The 16,287-nt window shown below is 42.0% G+C and overlaps 1 protein-coding gene across 1 annotated transcript; it reads right to left on the bottom strand.

Annotated features, from left to right (window-relative positions):
• Positions 1–12,882: 12,882 nt before the first annotated feature.
• On the bottom strand, positions 12,883–15,784 carry LOC100614719 (keratin, type I cytoskeletal 24). Its single transcript, XM_009432303.4, is given in 12 exon segments — positions 12,883–13,104; positions 13,503–13,628; positions 13,750–13,812; positions 13,815–13,915; positions 14,026–14,155; positions 14,157–14,181; positions 14,845–14,927; positions 15,242–15,348; positions 15,351–15,429; positions 15,431–15,486; positions 15,489–15,618; positions 15,620–15,784. Coding segments are annotated over 12 exon segments (1,287 nt in total).
• Between the last annotated feature and the right edge of the window lie 503 nt (positions 15,785–16,287).

The raw sequence follows: 16,287 nt of genomic DNA, 5'->3' as shown, positions 1-16,287 counted from the left end.
AGAAGTTTATTTCTACCTGTAAAGAAACATATAAAAGCTATATTTCCTAACAGAATATGATTTTAATAATAAGTGCAGAATGATTTGCAGATAGTAACCATCAATTTTGTGTGTGTGTGTGTGGGATAGATTATTAGTATTTAAATATTTTTCAGATTAATATATTGCAGGTTTTTAGACTAGTAGGAAAACCAAATACTGAAATGCATGGCATATGGCTCCTGATGAATCTTTACAGAATTGAGAATAGAACTTGGGGATTCTATCTTCTGTTCATTCGAGAAAATATACTGTTTTGTGTTTTTCAAATAGAAGCATCACATCAGAGTAGTTAAGGGAAGTTGCTGGGTTTAGAGTATTTGTTGAATGTTGACAAAACTTTCTGTGGCAGACAGTAAAAAAGAAGGGAAAATACACATTTAAAAAAATTTTAACTTTTAACTTTTGTGGGTGCATAGTAGGTATATAGATTTATGGGGTACATAAGATATTTTGATATAGGTGTACATATCCCATCAGGGTAAATGGGGTACCCATCACCTCGAGCACTTATCCTTTGTGTTACAAACATTCCAATTACACTATTTTTTAGTTATTATAAATTATACAAGTAAATTATTATTGACTATAGTCACTCTGTTATACTATGAAACACTAGGTCTTATTCATTTTTCTAACTATTTTTGGTACCCATCAAGCGTCCTCACTTTTCCCCTACTCCCCCATTTCCCTTCCCAGCCTCTGATAACCATCATTCTACTCTCTATCTTCATGAGTTCAATTGTTTGAATTTTTAGCTCCCACAAGTAAGTGAGAATACACAAAGTTTGTCTTTCTGTGCTTGGCGTATTTCACTTAACATAATGACCTCCAGTTTCATCCACGTTGTTGCAAATGACAAGATCTCATTCTTTTCATGACTGAATAGTACTCCATTGTGTATATGTGCCACTTTTTTTTTTTTAAGACAGGTTTCACTCTTGTCACCCAGACTTGAGTGCAATGGCGCGATCTCGGCTCACTGCAACCTCCACCTCCTGTGTTCAAGCGATTCTCCTGCCTCAGCCTCCCGAGTAGCTGGGATTACAGGCACCCACCACCATGACCAGCTAATTTTCATATTTTTAGTAGAGACGGGGTTTCACCATGTTGGCCAGGCTGATCTTGAACTCCTGACCTCGTGATCCGCCCTCCTTGGCCTCCCAAAGTGCTGGGATTACAGGCGTGAGCCACCGTGCCTGACCTGTGCCACTTTTTCTTTATCCATTCTATTGTTGATGGATGCTTAGGTTGCTTCTAAATCTTGTCAATAGTGCTGTAATAAACATGAGAGCACAGACAACTCTTTAATATAGCAATTTTCTTTCTTTTGGACACATTGGAAAGTATAAATTTGATGTGTGAACAGTCTCTTTGCAATGCCTTTGCAATGACAGATAGTAGATAGACAATAAATATTCCTTGAATTAATAAAAACTAACATGGCCTGATTTTCTTCATGAACAACTTGGATCACTGATTACTTTTGTTCTTTGCTATGTGTTGTGTTTTGTTTTCTGAATCTTTATGCTCCACTTCTGGGTTAGTGATTCTCAGTGTGTGGTGGCGGAGAGCGGGGCTTGGCAGTAAGAGGAAATGTTGTTTGGGAAGAGGGCAGAAAGGTCAGGCAAGAGTCAACCGGGGACCTTCCTGTAGGGAATCATTGTTTGGGCCAGCTTCCTGCTGGTGGCTGCTCTAGGCCCCGCCGGGGTCAACTACTTGGAAGAGAAAAAAGGTTTTGCAATAATAACATGACTAAGAGCCCACTCCAGTAGATCTGGCACCACCCGTCGATGGATTGGGTGTGTCATTGTCACACCCCAGAAATCCACCAATTCTGTGGCTGTTTCTCTTCCTTCATCACTTTCTCTCCTTCCCCACCACCCTCGTCCATTCTTTCTCTTCCTGGTTTCACTTAAGTGTGTCTATTTGAAGGCTTCCTCTTCTCCACCAGGAAGCATCTGCTTGGTCATGCCATTTTGCCAAATTTTGTTCTGGGAAGAAAAATCACCTGGCTTTGTTCTTGTATGTGAGTGCTTTCAAATCTCTTTAAATAACTCAATTCTCTACGTTTCCTGAAGATCATTCCGTGAGTTTATGGAGAATTAAGAGAATGGGTGAGTGACTTTGCGGGGGTTGGGATGCTTTGTCCTCCAGGCTCCACAGACAAGACAGTTTGAAATAAGCACAGTTTTCAAGGATTAGCTCTGCTTAAAAAGTCCTTTTGTGCCTTTCTTCATACCAGACAGACAGTAGTCTTCTCTTCAGAGAATCCAAAAGCATGAACAATCCAGATCATAACTTGAGCAGTAGGGCCTAGCCCCTGTGCCTCTTGCCAATGCTAAGTTGATACACTGGGCCTTCCTGCTCTGTCTCTTCCAGCTTGACCCCTCAACCTCCTGCTGCCCTCTGATGTCAGAGAAGCTGCAAATCTTTGGTCAAGGAATCCAGGGCTTAAATAGTAGTTTCATAGCAAAAGAATGGCATGGTATTTTACACAAGATCATATTTTATATGATCATATTTTATATGATAGGCTCAGAAGAAAGCTTCATCAGTCTCAAGTCTCTTGTCCTCTGTCCACCAGAACTATAACACAACATTTGAGTACAGTTGATGTCTCTTGACCAAGCCACCATGTCCTCATCTGTAAAATTATTATATTGGTCTATCCACTTCTCAGGTTCCCTTCCAGCTCTAATTTTTAGCAATCCGGTAATTAAATGTATTACTTCTCAGATTTAGAAAGTGTTTTATATTACTATTAGGTGAGATTTTCTTTTTTTCTTTTCTTTTCTTTTTTTTTGAGACAGAGTTTCGCTCTTGTTGCCCAGGCTGGAGTGCAATGGCGTGATCTCGGCTCACTGCAACCTCCGCCTCCTGGGTTCATGCCATTCTCCTGTCTCAGCCTCCTGAGTGGCTAGGACTACAGGCAAGCACCACCATGCCCAGCTAATTTTGTATTTTTAGTAGAGGCGGGGTTTCTCCATGTTGGTCAGGCTGGTCTCGAACTCCCGACTTCAGGTGATCCACCTACCTCGGCCTCCCAACGTGCTGGGATTACAGGCGTGACCACTGCACCCAGCCAGGAGGGATTTTCTTTACTAGAGCATTAGCTGCAAAAGTTCACTGCTTGTGCTTGAGAACTGGGTAGAGTGGAAATTGTGCTTAGAGGTCCCCTTAACTGGTCTCTACGTGTCTACTCCAAGGAAAGCTCTTATAAAGGCACCCAACTGAGGAAAAGAATACTTGCCTAGAGATTCTTTCAAGACAATGTTCTTGATCAGAGTTACAATTAGAACTAAACAATAAGAAAGACAACCAGAAAAATCTCTGTGAGTTGATACATTCTCTTAGATAACTGTGGTATAAAGGGAAATATATATTAATGATGAGAGTGTCTTTTGAATACTGATGAGATGGCTTGCGGCTAGGGGCCTCTCAATAGCTTCAGGATGAGGACTGGTCTCCAGAGGACCAAGCCTTGATTAGAAGCTTAGAACTTTCAGCCACATCTCCTAACCTTTGGGGAGGGGAGAGGGGCTGGGTATTGAGTTAATCACAAATGGCCAGACTCATGTCTATGTCATGAAACCTACATAACCCTTAAGTCAGGGGTCCCCAATCCCTGGGAATTGTATGAAGGAACTGGGCCACACAGCCAGAGGTGAGTGGAGGCTGCACGAGCATTACCGCCTGAGCTCCACCTCCTGTCAGATCAGCAGTGGCATTAGATTCTCATAGGAGCATGAACCCTGCTGTGAACCGTGCATGCGAGGGATCTAGATTGTGGGCTCCTTATGAGAATCTAATGCCTGATGATATGTCAGTATCCCATCACCCCCAGATGGAACTGTCTAGTTTCAGGAAAACAAGCCCAGGGCTCCCACTGATTCTATGTTATGGTGAGTTGTATAATTATTTCATTATATACTACAATGTAATAATAATAGAAATAAAGTACACAATAAACGTAATGTGCTTGAATTGTCCCGAAACCATTCCACCCACCTGGTCTATGGAAAAATTGTTTTCCACAAAACCAGAGCCTGGTGCCAAAAAGGTTGGGGACTGCTACCTTAAATAATGGGGCTCAGAAAGCTTCTGGGTTGATGAACATGTGGAGGTGCTGGGAGTATGGTATGTCCAGAGAGGGCATGGAAGTTCTGTGCCTGTTCCCCCATATCCTGCCCTATTTATCCTTTCTGTTTAACTGTTCTTGAGTTGATCCTTTATAATAAACTGGTAATAGGAGGCAAAGTGATTTCCTGAGTCCCGTGAGTCATTCTAGAAATTATCAAAACTTAAGTGGGGAAGATTGTGGAAACCCCAAACTTTGTAGCGAATCAGAAGTGTGGGTAACCTGGTGTACAAGTCTGTTCTTGCACTGCTATAAATGAATAAATACCTGAAACTGGGTAATTTTTAAAGAAATTGGCTCACAGTTCTGCAGGGTATACAGGAAGCATGATACTGGCATCTGCTTTGCTTCTGGGGAGGCCTCAGGAAACTTACAATGATGGCAGAAGGCAAAGGAGAAGCAGACATGTCTTACATGGCCGGAGCAGGAGCAAGAGAGAGAGGGGGGAGGTTCCACACACTTTTAAACAACCAAATCTCACAAGAACTCACTCACTATCACAACGACAGTACCAAGGCGGGGATGGTGTTAAACCACGAGAAGTGGCCCCCATGATTCAATCACCTCCCACCAGGCCCCACTTCCAACATTGGGGATTACATTTCAACATGAGATTTGGTGGGGACAGAGATCCAAACCACATCACCTGGGGACCTGATACTTGTGACTAGCATCTGCGGTGAGGGCAGTCTTATGAGGTGGAGCCTTTCAACTTGCAGAGTCTAACACTAATTCCAGATAGTTAGTGTCAGAATTGATTTGAATGTTAGGATACCCGCTTGGGTATCATAGGAAAAAAAGAAGCCTTTCATAGCTGTTGGATCAAATATGACAAACCAGAAAGTAGTGAAAAAGTCCAGGCATGGTGGCTTACGCCTGTAATCCCAGTCCTTTGGGAGGCCAAGGCAGGAGGATCGCTTGAACCTACAAATTTGAGGCTTGCAGTGAGCTACGATTGTGCCACTGCACTCCACTCTGGGTGACAGAGCAAGACCCCATCTCTAAAAAAAAAAAAAAGTTAAAAGAAAAGCACTTCATACCTGGACTTTTGGGATGTAGCTAACTTTGAACAATGAAGAAAATTTATTGCCTCTAATGGCTGCATTGTTAAAAAAGAAAGACCAAAGATGAAGAAATTTAGTATGACGATTTCTTTTAAAGAACGGCAAGATAAACTAAAAAATATAAAAATAAATTAGTAAAAATAAAGGCCGAAATTATTCAAACAGAAAAGAAAAAAATACATAAATATGTCGAAAAGCTGATCCTTTTAGAGATCAATTAAATAGACAACCTCTTCATGAGCCTGCTTAGGAAAAGAGAGAGAGGTCCAACACACAAGGTTGGAAGTGGGAAAGAGACATAACTGGGTATAGAACAGATTAAAATAATTATAAGAGAATACCACGTATAAGGCAATGGCAGCACTCTTGGAGACCTTTCTGGTAGTTAGCCAAATTATTATTACCCAGTGGGTGATCTCTGTGCTCATCAGACCAGTCCTGGCAAGACTCACCCCAGGGACAGTGACAGGGACAGGCTGGGGTGCTCAGCCTACCTGCAGTGGCCCTGGGGCATACTGGGAGAGAAAGGGGCACAGGGCTTACCCTAGGAGGAGAGGGCCCTGGAGAAGCCATGGCAAAGCTGTGACCGTGGGTGGGCAGAGCTGATCAGAGTCTGCAGATTTGAGCTGGGCATAAGAGGCTGTGGGATTTGGACACAGGGGCCATCCATATTGTTACCAGAACATGGAGAAGAGCCAGTAGGAATACTGGCTATGAAGCCAGATCCTTCCAGAAAGGGAGAAAGGAACAGGACTCTGCTGTGATGTGGAGGCTGACTAGGTGGAGTGAGGAGAAGGTCCTAGCAAGCAATTGTGCTTGTCTTTTGGTGCCCGTACCCGGGAGGGAGACAGAGAAACCAGATGCCCAGGAAACCTTGATTGAAGGGTGCCAGGTAAGCCCTGTCCTTCCCACAGTGGCATTCAACAGCAAGTCCAGGACCTACCATTATCTTTCTGTGTGTAGAGTGGACACAAGCACATATTTCTAAAGAGGACTAATGGATGATCTTTAGGTACTAACTTGTGACCCATTCATTGGAGGTCACTGGGTGTTTCTAGAAGTGCTTTTGATGTGACTGATCTTGGAGCAAGGCCTCAAATCACACCTTATTCTGTTCTTTCTATGTATCCAAATTTTACCACTTTTCAAGGGCTATCTCTTCTGGAACACTCTTCTGGAACACTCCAACCCTTCATTTACCAGCTTCTCCTTCTCCCCACATAATTTTTCTTTCTTATTATTCTTACGGTTTCTACCACGTTACTTATCACTTGGTCCTTCTTGCATTTTTCTTTGACAATAAAAAAGGAGAGGTCAGGCGCGGTGGCTCATGCCTGTAATCCCAGCACTTTGGGAGGCCAAGGTGGGTGGATCAACGAGGTCAGGAGATCGAGACCATCCTGGCTAACATGGTGAAACCCCGTCTCTACTAAAAATACAAAAAATTAGACTGGTGTGGTGTTATGTGCCTGTAGTCCCAGCTATTTGGGAGGCTGAGGCAGGAGAATTGCTTGAACTGGGGAGGTGGAGATTGCAGTCAGCTGAGATTTCACCTCTGCACTCAGGCCTGGGTGACAGAGCGAGACTCCATCTCAAACAAGACAAAACAAAACAAAACAAAGAGTATTCATTTAAAAAAATTTAAACATACAGATGGTTTTTCTTTAAAGATTTTTAAATTTTACAAGTTCTACATGTTTACTTCAGAAAAATGAGAAAATGCATGTAAACATGCAGCAGGAAATAAAGATCACTCATAATTTCACTATCCCAAAATAGTCACTGTTAACATTTGGATGTATATTGGTTTTGCTTCTTTTAAAAAAAAAAAAACACAAAACAAGTAAGTACAGTGATACAGTTTGGGCCTGTGTCCCTACCCAAATCTCATGGTGAAATGTAATCCCTGATGCTGGAGGTGGGGCCTGGTAGGAGGTGATTGGATCATTGTGTAGGGGGCGGTTTCTCACAGTTTAGCACCATCCCTCCTCCAGGTGCTGTTATTGTGATAGTGAGTTCTTGTGAAATGTGGTTGTTTAAAGGTGTGTGGCACCTCCCTGCCCCTTCTCCCTCCCATTCTGGTTATGTGAGATATACCGGCTTCCCCTTCACCTTCTGCCATGATTGTAAGTTTTCTGAGGATTCTCCAGAAGCAGAAGCCGCGATGCTTCCTGCACAGCCTGCAGAACCGTAAACCAGTTAAACCTCTTTTCTTTATAAATTAATTAGTCTCAGATATTTCTTTATAGCAGTGTGAGAACACACTAACACATACAGTGTTAATATACATGTAATTACGTTCTTATAAAAGCAGATCATACGATACATATTGTCTTAAAACTCTGCTTTTCATTTCTCAATAGACGATTGACATCTTTTTAGGTCAATACATGAACCTGAACATTCTTAATGGCTGTGTGACCGTCCTTTGATGGACTTTGATGGGTGTTTCATAACTTAGCCTATTGATTCTCCATTGTTGAATATTTTATTATAGCTAACGTTTCACTATGATGAACAGCTGAGAGGAGTATACATATATTAATAATTGATTATGTAAGAATAAATTCCTAGAAATGAAACTGCTGGCTCTAAGGTTATGCTCTTTTCTTAAAAAGGCTTTTGATACCTGTTGCTGAATTGTTTTCTTAAAGGTTTTGCTAGTTGACACTCCATCCAGCAAGGTATTAGTGCCTTTTCCCTACATCCTTGCTAAAATAGGTATTTATTATTATTAAACAAATTGGACCTGTTTTGATGCTGAACATGGCATCTCATTATTTTAATTTGCCTTTCTTTGATTACAGGAGATGTTGGACATCATCACTTTTTAATGTTTGTTGGCGATTCGTATTTTATGAATTTCTTGTGTGTATCATGTATCCGTTTCTTATTGATATGGTTATCTCTGTTCCTGAGTTTATATATGGGGACATCAGCTCTCGGATGGCTGTATATGACAAGTGCAGTGAAAACCCCGGGTACCATGTGGCATTGCTGAAAATCTAGACTTAAAGTGATTGGCTGTTGGCTTCCATTCTACATGCAGCCCCCAAGAGGGTAGGCTAAAGTTCTTATCTTCTGGAGTGTTGGGGGGATATATGGCAGGTGGACAGGCGGGTGGGGTGGCTAGGGAGAAGATGGGGAATGGGGAGGCTGAGGATGAGTCAGGGCAACTAAACAGGCTGCCCATTCCTGGAACTGCTGCTTTCTTGGAAATTTGCAAACCCCCAAATCCTCTTGATTTTAGACAGATAAGACAGCAGACAGCAGGTGGTGCCAAACTGCAGCTAGGGCATCGTGATTTAAAGCGTGCGGTCCATGTCTGGACTCTGTGGTCTGGCTGCACAGACTTCCCTTGGTGTTGGAGCAGGTTTTCACCATACTTCACTAAATTTATTTTTTCTTTTATTTTTTTCCTTTGCTTCTTATTTCACGTTATTTTCTTGATATAAATCTGTCCTCCTTTTCCTTCATGATGTTTTTATTTTTGTTGAAATAAGCCATCACCATTCCCCAAATACACAATTAAAAAAATTTAAAGTCTGTAAAAGTTTATTTTCTTTATTTCTGCAATTTCTGTAGAATTTATTTTGGTGTGTGTGAGATATAACTATTCAACACCCTCCTTAGCCTCATCCCCATCCCGGCTCCTACCCCTTAGTTAACTAGTTATTTCAGCAGCCTTTATTGAATAATCTACTTGTCCACAACTGATTTGAAAATGTCATTCTTATATACCAATGGGCCTTTTTCTGGGGTGTTCATGCCTGTGTCAGTGGCACATTGTTCTAATTGCTGTAAAGAATACTTTTTTTTTTTAACTTGTGTTTCCTGGAAACAGACTCTGAGATGGAGAGATGTGTGCCGAAGTTTATCAGGGAGTTCTTTTGTGAGATAAACATGTCAGCAGATGGGTAAGACTGGAATGGGCATAGGGAGAGGCCTATGCAATGCTGTTTTAATGAAGGCTTCCGCTGATTCTTTGGGGAGCTCTGGACAGGGCTCGCCCTTCAGAGTTATCCTAATTTGAGACAGGGGGCCAGAACTTTGTATCCCCTATAAGCGAGTTACTGGCCCATGGGCACTCTCCTGAAGGGGCATAATCCTGGGCAAGGCAGAACCCTGTGAGGGTGGCTGTTAGCAGCCCATACGCCAGCAGCTGGAGCTGGATGCATCTGCCCTGGGGAGTATCCACACTACATGAATGTTTTGCTATCTGGAAGCTCAAGTCATTCCTCATCATAGGTCTTGTATTTTTTTTTGAGACAGGGTCTCACTCTGTTGCCCGGGCTGGAGTGCTGTGGTGCCATCTCAGCTCACTGCAGCCTCAACCTCCCGGGCTCAAGCAATCTTCCCACCTCAGCTTCCCAAGTAGCTGGAATCACAGGCATGCACCGCTATGCCCAGTGCCTGGCTAATTTGCCCAGGCGGGTCTCAAACTTCTGGGCTCAAGCAATCTTCCCACCTTGGCCTTTCAGAGTGTTGAGATTTCAGGTGTGAGCCTCCGCACCCAGCTCTGATTCCTCTTTTTAAAAACACTTGAAGTCTTCATTTTCATTTGTGTTAGCACTGTCGTTACAGGTAGAGTGTAGGTTTTTAAGCCTGGGCACCATCTTAATATGTATGTATTTTTGACACAAGAAAGCTGGAAAACTGCAGCCCTATCAGATATTTCATAATTTTTTTGGAGTGGTTTTGGACTATATGAAATAATAGATTTCAAGAGTCAGTGTGAAACTACAGTGAGATACCACTTAATATTCACTAGGATTGCTATAATTTAAAAAATCATTAACAAGTGTTGGTGAGGATGTGAAGAAATTGGAACTCTCCTACACTGCTGGTTGAAATGTTAAATAGTGCAGCCACTGTGGAAAATAGTCAGGCGTTTCCTCAAAGGTTAAACACAGGGCTAACATATGACCCAACCATTCTACTCTAAGGTATATTCCCAACAGAAATGAAAACATGTGTCTTCACAAAAATTTTTGTGTGAATGTTCATAGCAGCATTATTCATAATAGCCAAATATCATAAATAACCTAAATTCTCATCATCCAATGAATGGATAAATAAAATATGGTATATCCATACACTGGAATATTATTCAGTAAAAAAAAAGAATGAAGTACTGATACATGCTACAATATGGGTGAATGTTGAAGACATCTTGCTAAGTGAAAGAAGCCAAACACAAAGACCACGTATCATATTATATGATTCCATTTATGTGAAAAGTCTAGAATGGGCAAATATATAGGACAGAAGATGCATTACTGGTTGCCTAAGGCTGGGGGTGAGGGTTTGTGGGGGAAAATAAGGACTGACTATTGATGGATATGTGATTTCTTTTTGAGGTGATAAAAATGCTCTAAGGTTGACTGAGGTGATAATTGTACCACTCAGTGAATATGCTGCAAACCATTGAATTGTGCACTTTAAATGTGTGAGTTGGGCCAGGTGTGGTGGCTCACATCTGTAATCCCAGCACTTTGGGAGGCCAAGGCAGGTGGATCACTTGAGGTCAGGAGTTCGAAACCAGCCTGGCCAACATGGCAAAACCCTGTCTGTTCTAGCAATACAAAAAAACATTAGCCAGGCATGGTGGCATGCTCCTGTAATACCAGCTACTTAGGAGGCTGAGACAGGAGAACTGCTTGAACCCAGGAGGTGGAGGTTGCAGTGAGCCGAGATCGCACCATTGCACTCTAGTCTGGTTGACACAGCGAGACTCTGTCTCAAAAAAAAAAAAAGAAAAAAAGTGTGGATTGTATGGTATAGGAATTATATCTCAATAAAGCTGTTATAAAACAAGTCAGCGAAACAAAAGGACAAAGATCGATGTAGTTGATTTGCAACAGGCAAAAAGTTTATTGACACAGAATGATTAAGAAGGAAAACACATTTTGCAATTTAAAGACAAAACCGAACCAATAAGACAAAAGAATCTGAGAAAGGATTACAGGAGTAGCTGCAGCTCTGTGGCCGCAGGTTTGTTGCAGTGCTTCAGCACGCCTTTGTTAGGTGTCATCATTTACATTCTGGGGACAGGACTCAGCTGCCTGCATCTTACTCTTGAATTTTACATCAGAAACAGTGTTGAGATGAAATTAGTTGGTCATTATCCGTCACCAGCCTGGTTCCTCTGCTTTTATGTGAATCTAAAACAGAAATAGGGAGAATTTTAGAACTGGAAATGTAAAGGTTGGTTCACAAGTCATGACTGTAGCCCAGATTTTTGGGGGTAAGGAAAGCACACTTTATTCATGATGGATGCTCATTAAATAAGCAGAAAGTATTACTTTAAAAAGCGACTCTTCCCCTCGATTGAGCTGTGCTGGTTATTCCTTTGGAGTCCACAGAGAATCATCCTTTAGATTCAGCTTCTCTGGCCTCAGAACTGTTGACAAATAAAAGAAATGATTGTTGTCAGTTACTTCTCTTTGGCCAAAAACTGTAAAGAAGCAGACATATTTTCTTTCTGAATGGAACGAGTGTTGGTGAGGATGTGAAGAAATTGGAGCCCTCCTACACTGCTGGTAGGAATGTAAAATAGTGGAGCCACTGTGGAAAATAGCCTGGCAGTTCCTCAAAGGTTAAACACAAGGCTAACACATGACCCAATCATTGCACTCTAAGGTATACACCCAGTAGAAATGAAAACATATGCCCACACAAAAATTGTATGTGAATGCTGGTGCCAGCTGAGCATTATTAATAGCATGCTGGGTGAATGGCTCATGCCTGCAATCCAAGCACTTTGGGAGGCTGAGGCGGGAGGATTGCTCGAGACCAGGAGTTTGAGAATAGCCTGGGCAACATAGTGAGACTCTGTCTCTACCAAAAGTAAAAAAAATTAGGCCAGACACAGTGGCTCGTATCTGTAATCCCAGCACTTTGGGAGGCCAAGGTGGGTGGATCACAAGGTCAAGAGATCAAGACCATTCTGGCCAACATGGTGAAACCCCGTCTCTACTGAAAATACAAAAATTAGCTGGGTGTGGTGGTGAGCGCCTGTAGTCCCAGCTACTCAGGAGGCTAAGGCAGGAGAGTCACTTGAACCCGGGAGGCAGAGGTTACAGTGAGCCGAGATTGTGCCACTGCACTCCAGCCTGGTGACAGAGTGAGATTCCGTCTCAAAAAAAAAAAAAGAAAAAAAATATAGGCATGGTGGCTCATGTCTGTGGTCCCAGCTACTCAGGAGGCTGATGTGGGAGGATCTTTTGAGCCCGGGAGGTCAAAGCTGCAGTGAGCTGTAAACACACCACTGCACCTAGCCTTGGCGACAGAGTGAGACCCTGTCTCAGAAATGACTGCAATTATCTAGGAGATACCAGAAAAAACTAATGAACACTTTAAGGAATAACATGTAATTTCTTATTTACATTCAATTATCAAGATATAGTTGCAGAAAAATTTTAAAGGAACTAACGCCCAGTGTCAATTACATTCTAAATAAATCTAGAGTGATACCATGGAAAGTTGTGTTTTTTTTTCTTTTCTATTTTCTACTAGCTTTTCAGATTGTACTTGATTTGAAACTTGCTAAAACGGTAAATCTCAGTCTCTGAATAAAAAACAATTTCTTCATTTTTAAGAAAGTGATTTTAACAACAAAATCATGGTATCGGTGACTCACCCTCCCTCTCCACCGAGCAGGCGGTGGTAGGTCTCGATCTCCACCTCCAGGCATGTCTTGATGTCCTGCAGTTGTGCATACTCTGTGTTCTGGTATTCAGTCTCGCCCAGGATCTGGCAGATCTGCTCCTCCAGGATGCTGATATACATCTTAATTTCTGACAGCTGAGCCACGTAGCCAGCTTCTGTGTCAGCCAGGGTTCCTTCTGGGGAGCTTTGCTACAAATGCCCATGAAAATTGAAGCATTGTCAGAATAACTGCTCAGTATTCAACATATGAATCCTGAAACATATATTTTGTACGGTGAGGGTGTCTCCAAATGAACCACTTAATAGGGATTTACCTTTGATAATGAATACCGAATAATAGTAATGATAGCAAATATTAATCAGAGAGTGCTACTGTAACCATATAGCAATTCCTACTCACTATTAGGCACTGTTCAAGTATTTTATAAATATTGACTCATGTAATTCTCATAACAACCTTATGAGATAGGTACTATTATTCCCATTTACAAAAGCCAACATTTTGCTAGCTTGCTTCAAACAGTGTCTGCAAAACAATTTTTTAAAACTATAGAAGAAAATTGAGTGAGTGCCCCTTTCCCACCTACCATGGCCAAGACAGACTGCAGTTCATGCTGGAGGGACTGGAGGACTTGTTTCAGCTCGATTTTCTCACTCTTGGCCGAGCTAACTGCTTCAGCATCCGTGGAGATCTGTGTCTGCAGGGATGCACTCTGCAAGCATGAAATCAACAAAGTACAGTGAAATCAAAGAAGCTCCAAGCACTCTGCCTGGCTTTCTATCTTCTCTCACTTTGCCAGGTTAGGGTTCATGTTAGGATTAGGGTTGAGCTACCTGCTTGTTGAACCACTCCTCGGCCTCCCTAAGGTTTTGCTCAGCCAGTTCCTCTTACTGTTTTGCCTCAGGCAGTTCAGCCGCTTGGTTAGATCTGCCCCTGGGGCCGAGTTCATTTCTACAGTCACGTCCCCACTGGACTGTCTCGGCAAAGTGCTCATTTCTTGGCGGAGAAGAAACGCAAAAGTCACAGTAGCAAAAATCCTCTGAGGTTGGGGACCTTGCTGAATGGTGATGGTGATGGGAAGTCCCTTGATGGGTTTATTTCTCCTACCTCCTTGGGGTTGTTCTGGAGATATGCCAGGTCTTCTGCTAGGCTTTCGGACTGTATTTTAAGGTGCCATGTGGTCACATTCAGCTCACTGAGTACTTTTTGCAGGCCATTTACATAGGTTTCAACTGACTGGCATTAGATAGAGCTCGTTTTCATACCTTAGGAGATCTTTGGAATATGATATATGAATTAGATTAACTACTTTGAGAAGCTTTATTTTAAAAAGGACTTGTCCACTGACATCCAGCTCAAGTTGAAATTCTTTTGAAATATTTAAACAAAGACTATGAAATCATTTTTATTTCTTAATTAATTAATTTTGAGAAGGAGTCTTGCTCTGTCCCCCAGGCTGGAGTGCAATGGTATGATCTTGGATCACTGCAACCTCCACCTCCTGGGTTCAAGTGATTCTCCTGCCTCAGCCTCCCAAGTAGCTGGGATTACAGGTGCCTGCCACCACGCCTGGCTAATTTTTGTACTTTTAGTAGAAATGAGGTTTCTCCATGTTGGCCAGGCTGGTCTCAGGTGACCTCCTGACCTCAGGAGATCCACCCTCCTTGGCCTCCCAAAATGCTGGGATTACAGGCACAAGCCACCATGCCCGGCCTGAAATCATTTTTAAAAATTCCAATTTTGGAATCTCTTGTCATTAAATATACATTAAAATTGGCCTTTTTTCCTTCAGTGTAGATATTTTATACTAATATATTACATTTATCTGATACTTGGATTTAATTGCCTTTATATACATTTTATGTTAAAAGTAAAAACATGTCTTATTTTCTGTCATGGTAACAACTGATATTTTGAAACAAACTCACTTCATTTTGAAGTCATCTGCTGCAAGTCCAGCATTGTCAATTGGGGAAGTCATGCTGGCATTATTAATCGTGGCTGCAATGATCTAGGAGATGCAATAAAACTCATGGACATTTTAATGAGTAACATGTCATTACTGATTTACCTTTGACTGTCAAGATATAGTTGCAGAAAATTTTTTTAGTAACTAATGTCCAGTGTGAATTACATTCTAAATAAATCTAGAGTGACATCATGGAAAGTTTTTTGTTTCTTTTTTCTCTCTCTCTCTCTTTTTACCAAATATATATCTGAAACATTCTGCATGGAACAATTGAGCAAAAAATAAAAGAACAATTTCACATTGTCTTCAAATTTAATAAATAAGTACAAAAGAGGTACCATCACTGAGTTTCTCACCTGGTCCCTGAGATCTTCAATTATTGGATAGTATTTGCTGCAATCTCTTCTAGATCCACCGTCTCCAGACCCAGGCCCAAATTTGTCACACCACTCCTTGATTTTGTGTTGGCCTCTTCTAGGGCTCTGACATTGTCTTGGTAATTGGCTAGGCCGTCATTGAGGTTCTGCATGGTTTGCTTTTCCCCCTCCAGAGAAAAGCCCCCTGTTGCCTCCACCACCTCCCATACAACCACCATACTGCAGAAGTCTCCACTAGCACCACCGCCTAATCCAGAACTTCCACAGAATCCAGAGAGCCTGCCGAAGCTAGAACCACCTCCTACAGAGCAGTTATCAAAGCCCCCACTAAAGCTACCTCCAAAGCCACTGCTAGACATCCCCACTCAGGCCATAGCTGTCGGCTCCTCTTTGGAAGCCCCGGGCAGAGCCGCCCCCCAGACCACATCTGCCTCTACTGCTGAAGCTGCTTCCACCAGCAGACAGCCTGGCCAAGCTGCTGCCTCCAGCCCTGGAGGAGGAGACACGGGAAGAGCAAGACATGATGCTCCTGCAAACGTTGAGCTTATCTAGGTGTGAGAGATGGAAGTGAAAAGCACACCGATTTGAACTCCTTGGTCTTTATGTACACAGGTTTTAGGGCATTCATTTTCATTTGGCTCTGTCCTTGTTTCACGTTTCCAACCTATTCTGAGTTAATTTATTTTGAGTTAACCCCTCCCCGTTGGGCCAAATAATATTTGAAAAATTGGGTAAACATGGAGTAAGATTAGATTTGTTATTATTTCATTAGAATTCATTAGTGCTGTACAATCCATTACTTCCTGGCTATCATTTTTTCACCTTCCTAGACCTTTGTAGTTGGCAAATCATACATTTCTCTAGGTCCATTAAACTCATGCATTTTTCCTTTGTGATTCTGGGAAGATTATTAAACCAGATTCCAGTGTTAGTCACAATTCAAATACTCAGAAGTGATTTGTCAGGAAATATTTCTTTCTGTTTTAACCCAGTAATAATGATGAGTAGCTTCACATTCCCTTAAC

Source organism: Pan troglodytes, chromosome 19, assembly GCF_028858775.2.
Source record: "Pan troglodytes isolate AG18354 chromosome 19, NHGRI_mPanTro3-v2.0_pri, whole genome shotgun sequence".
Taxonomy (NCBI): Eukaryota; Metazoa; Chordata; class Mammalia; order Primates; family Hominidae; genus Pan; species Pan troglodytes.
This window is presented reverse-complemented; position numbering and strand designations above follow the sequence as displayed.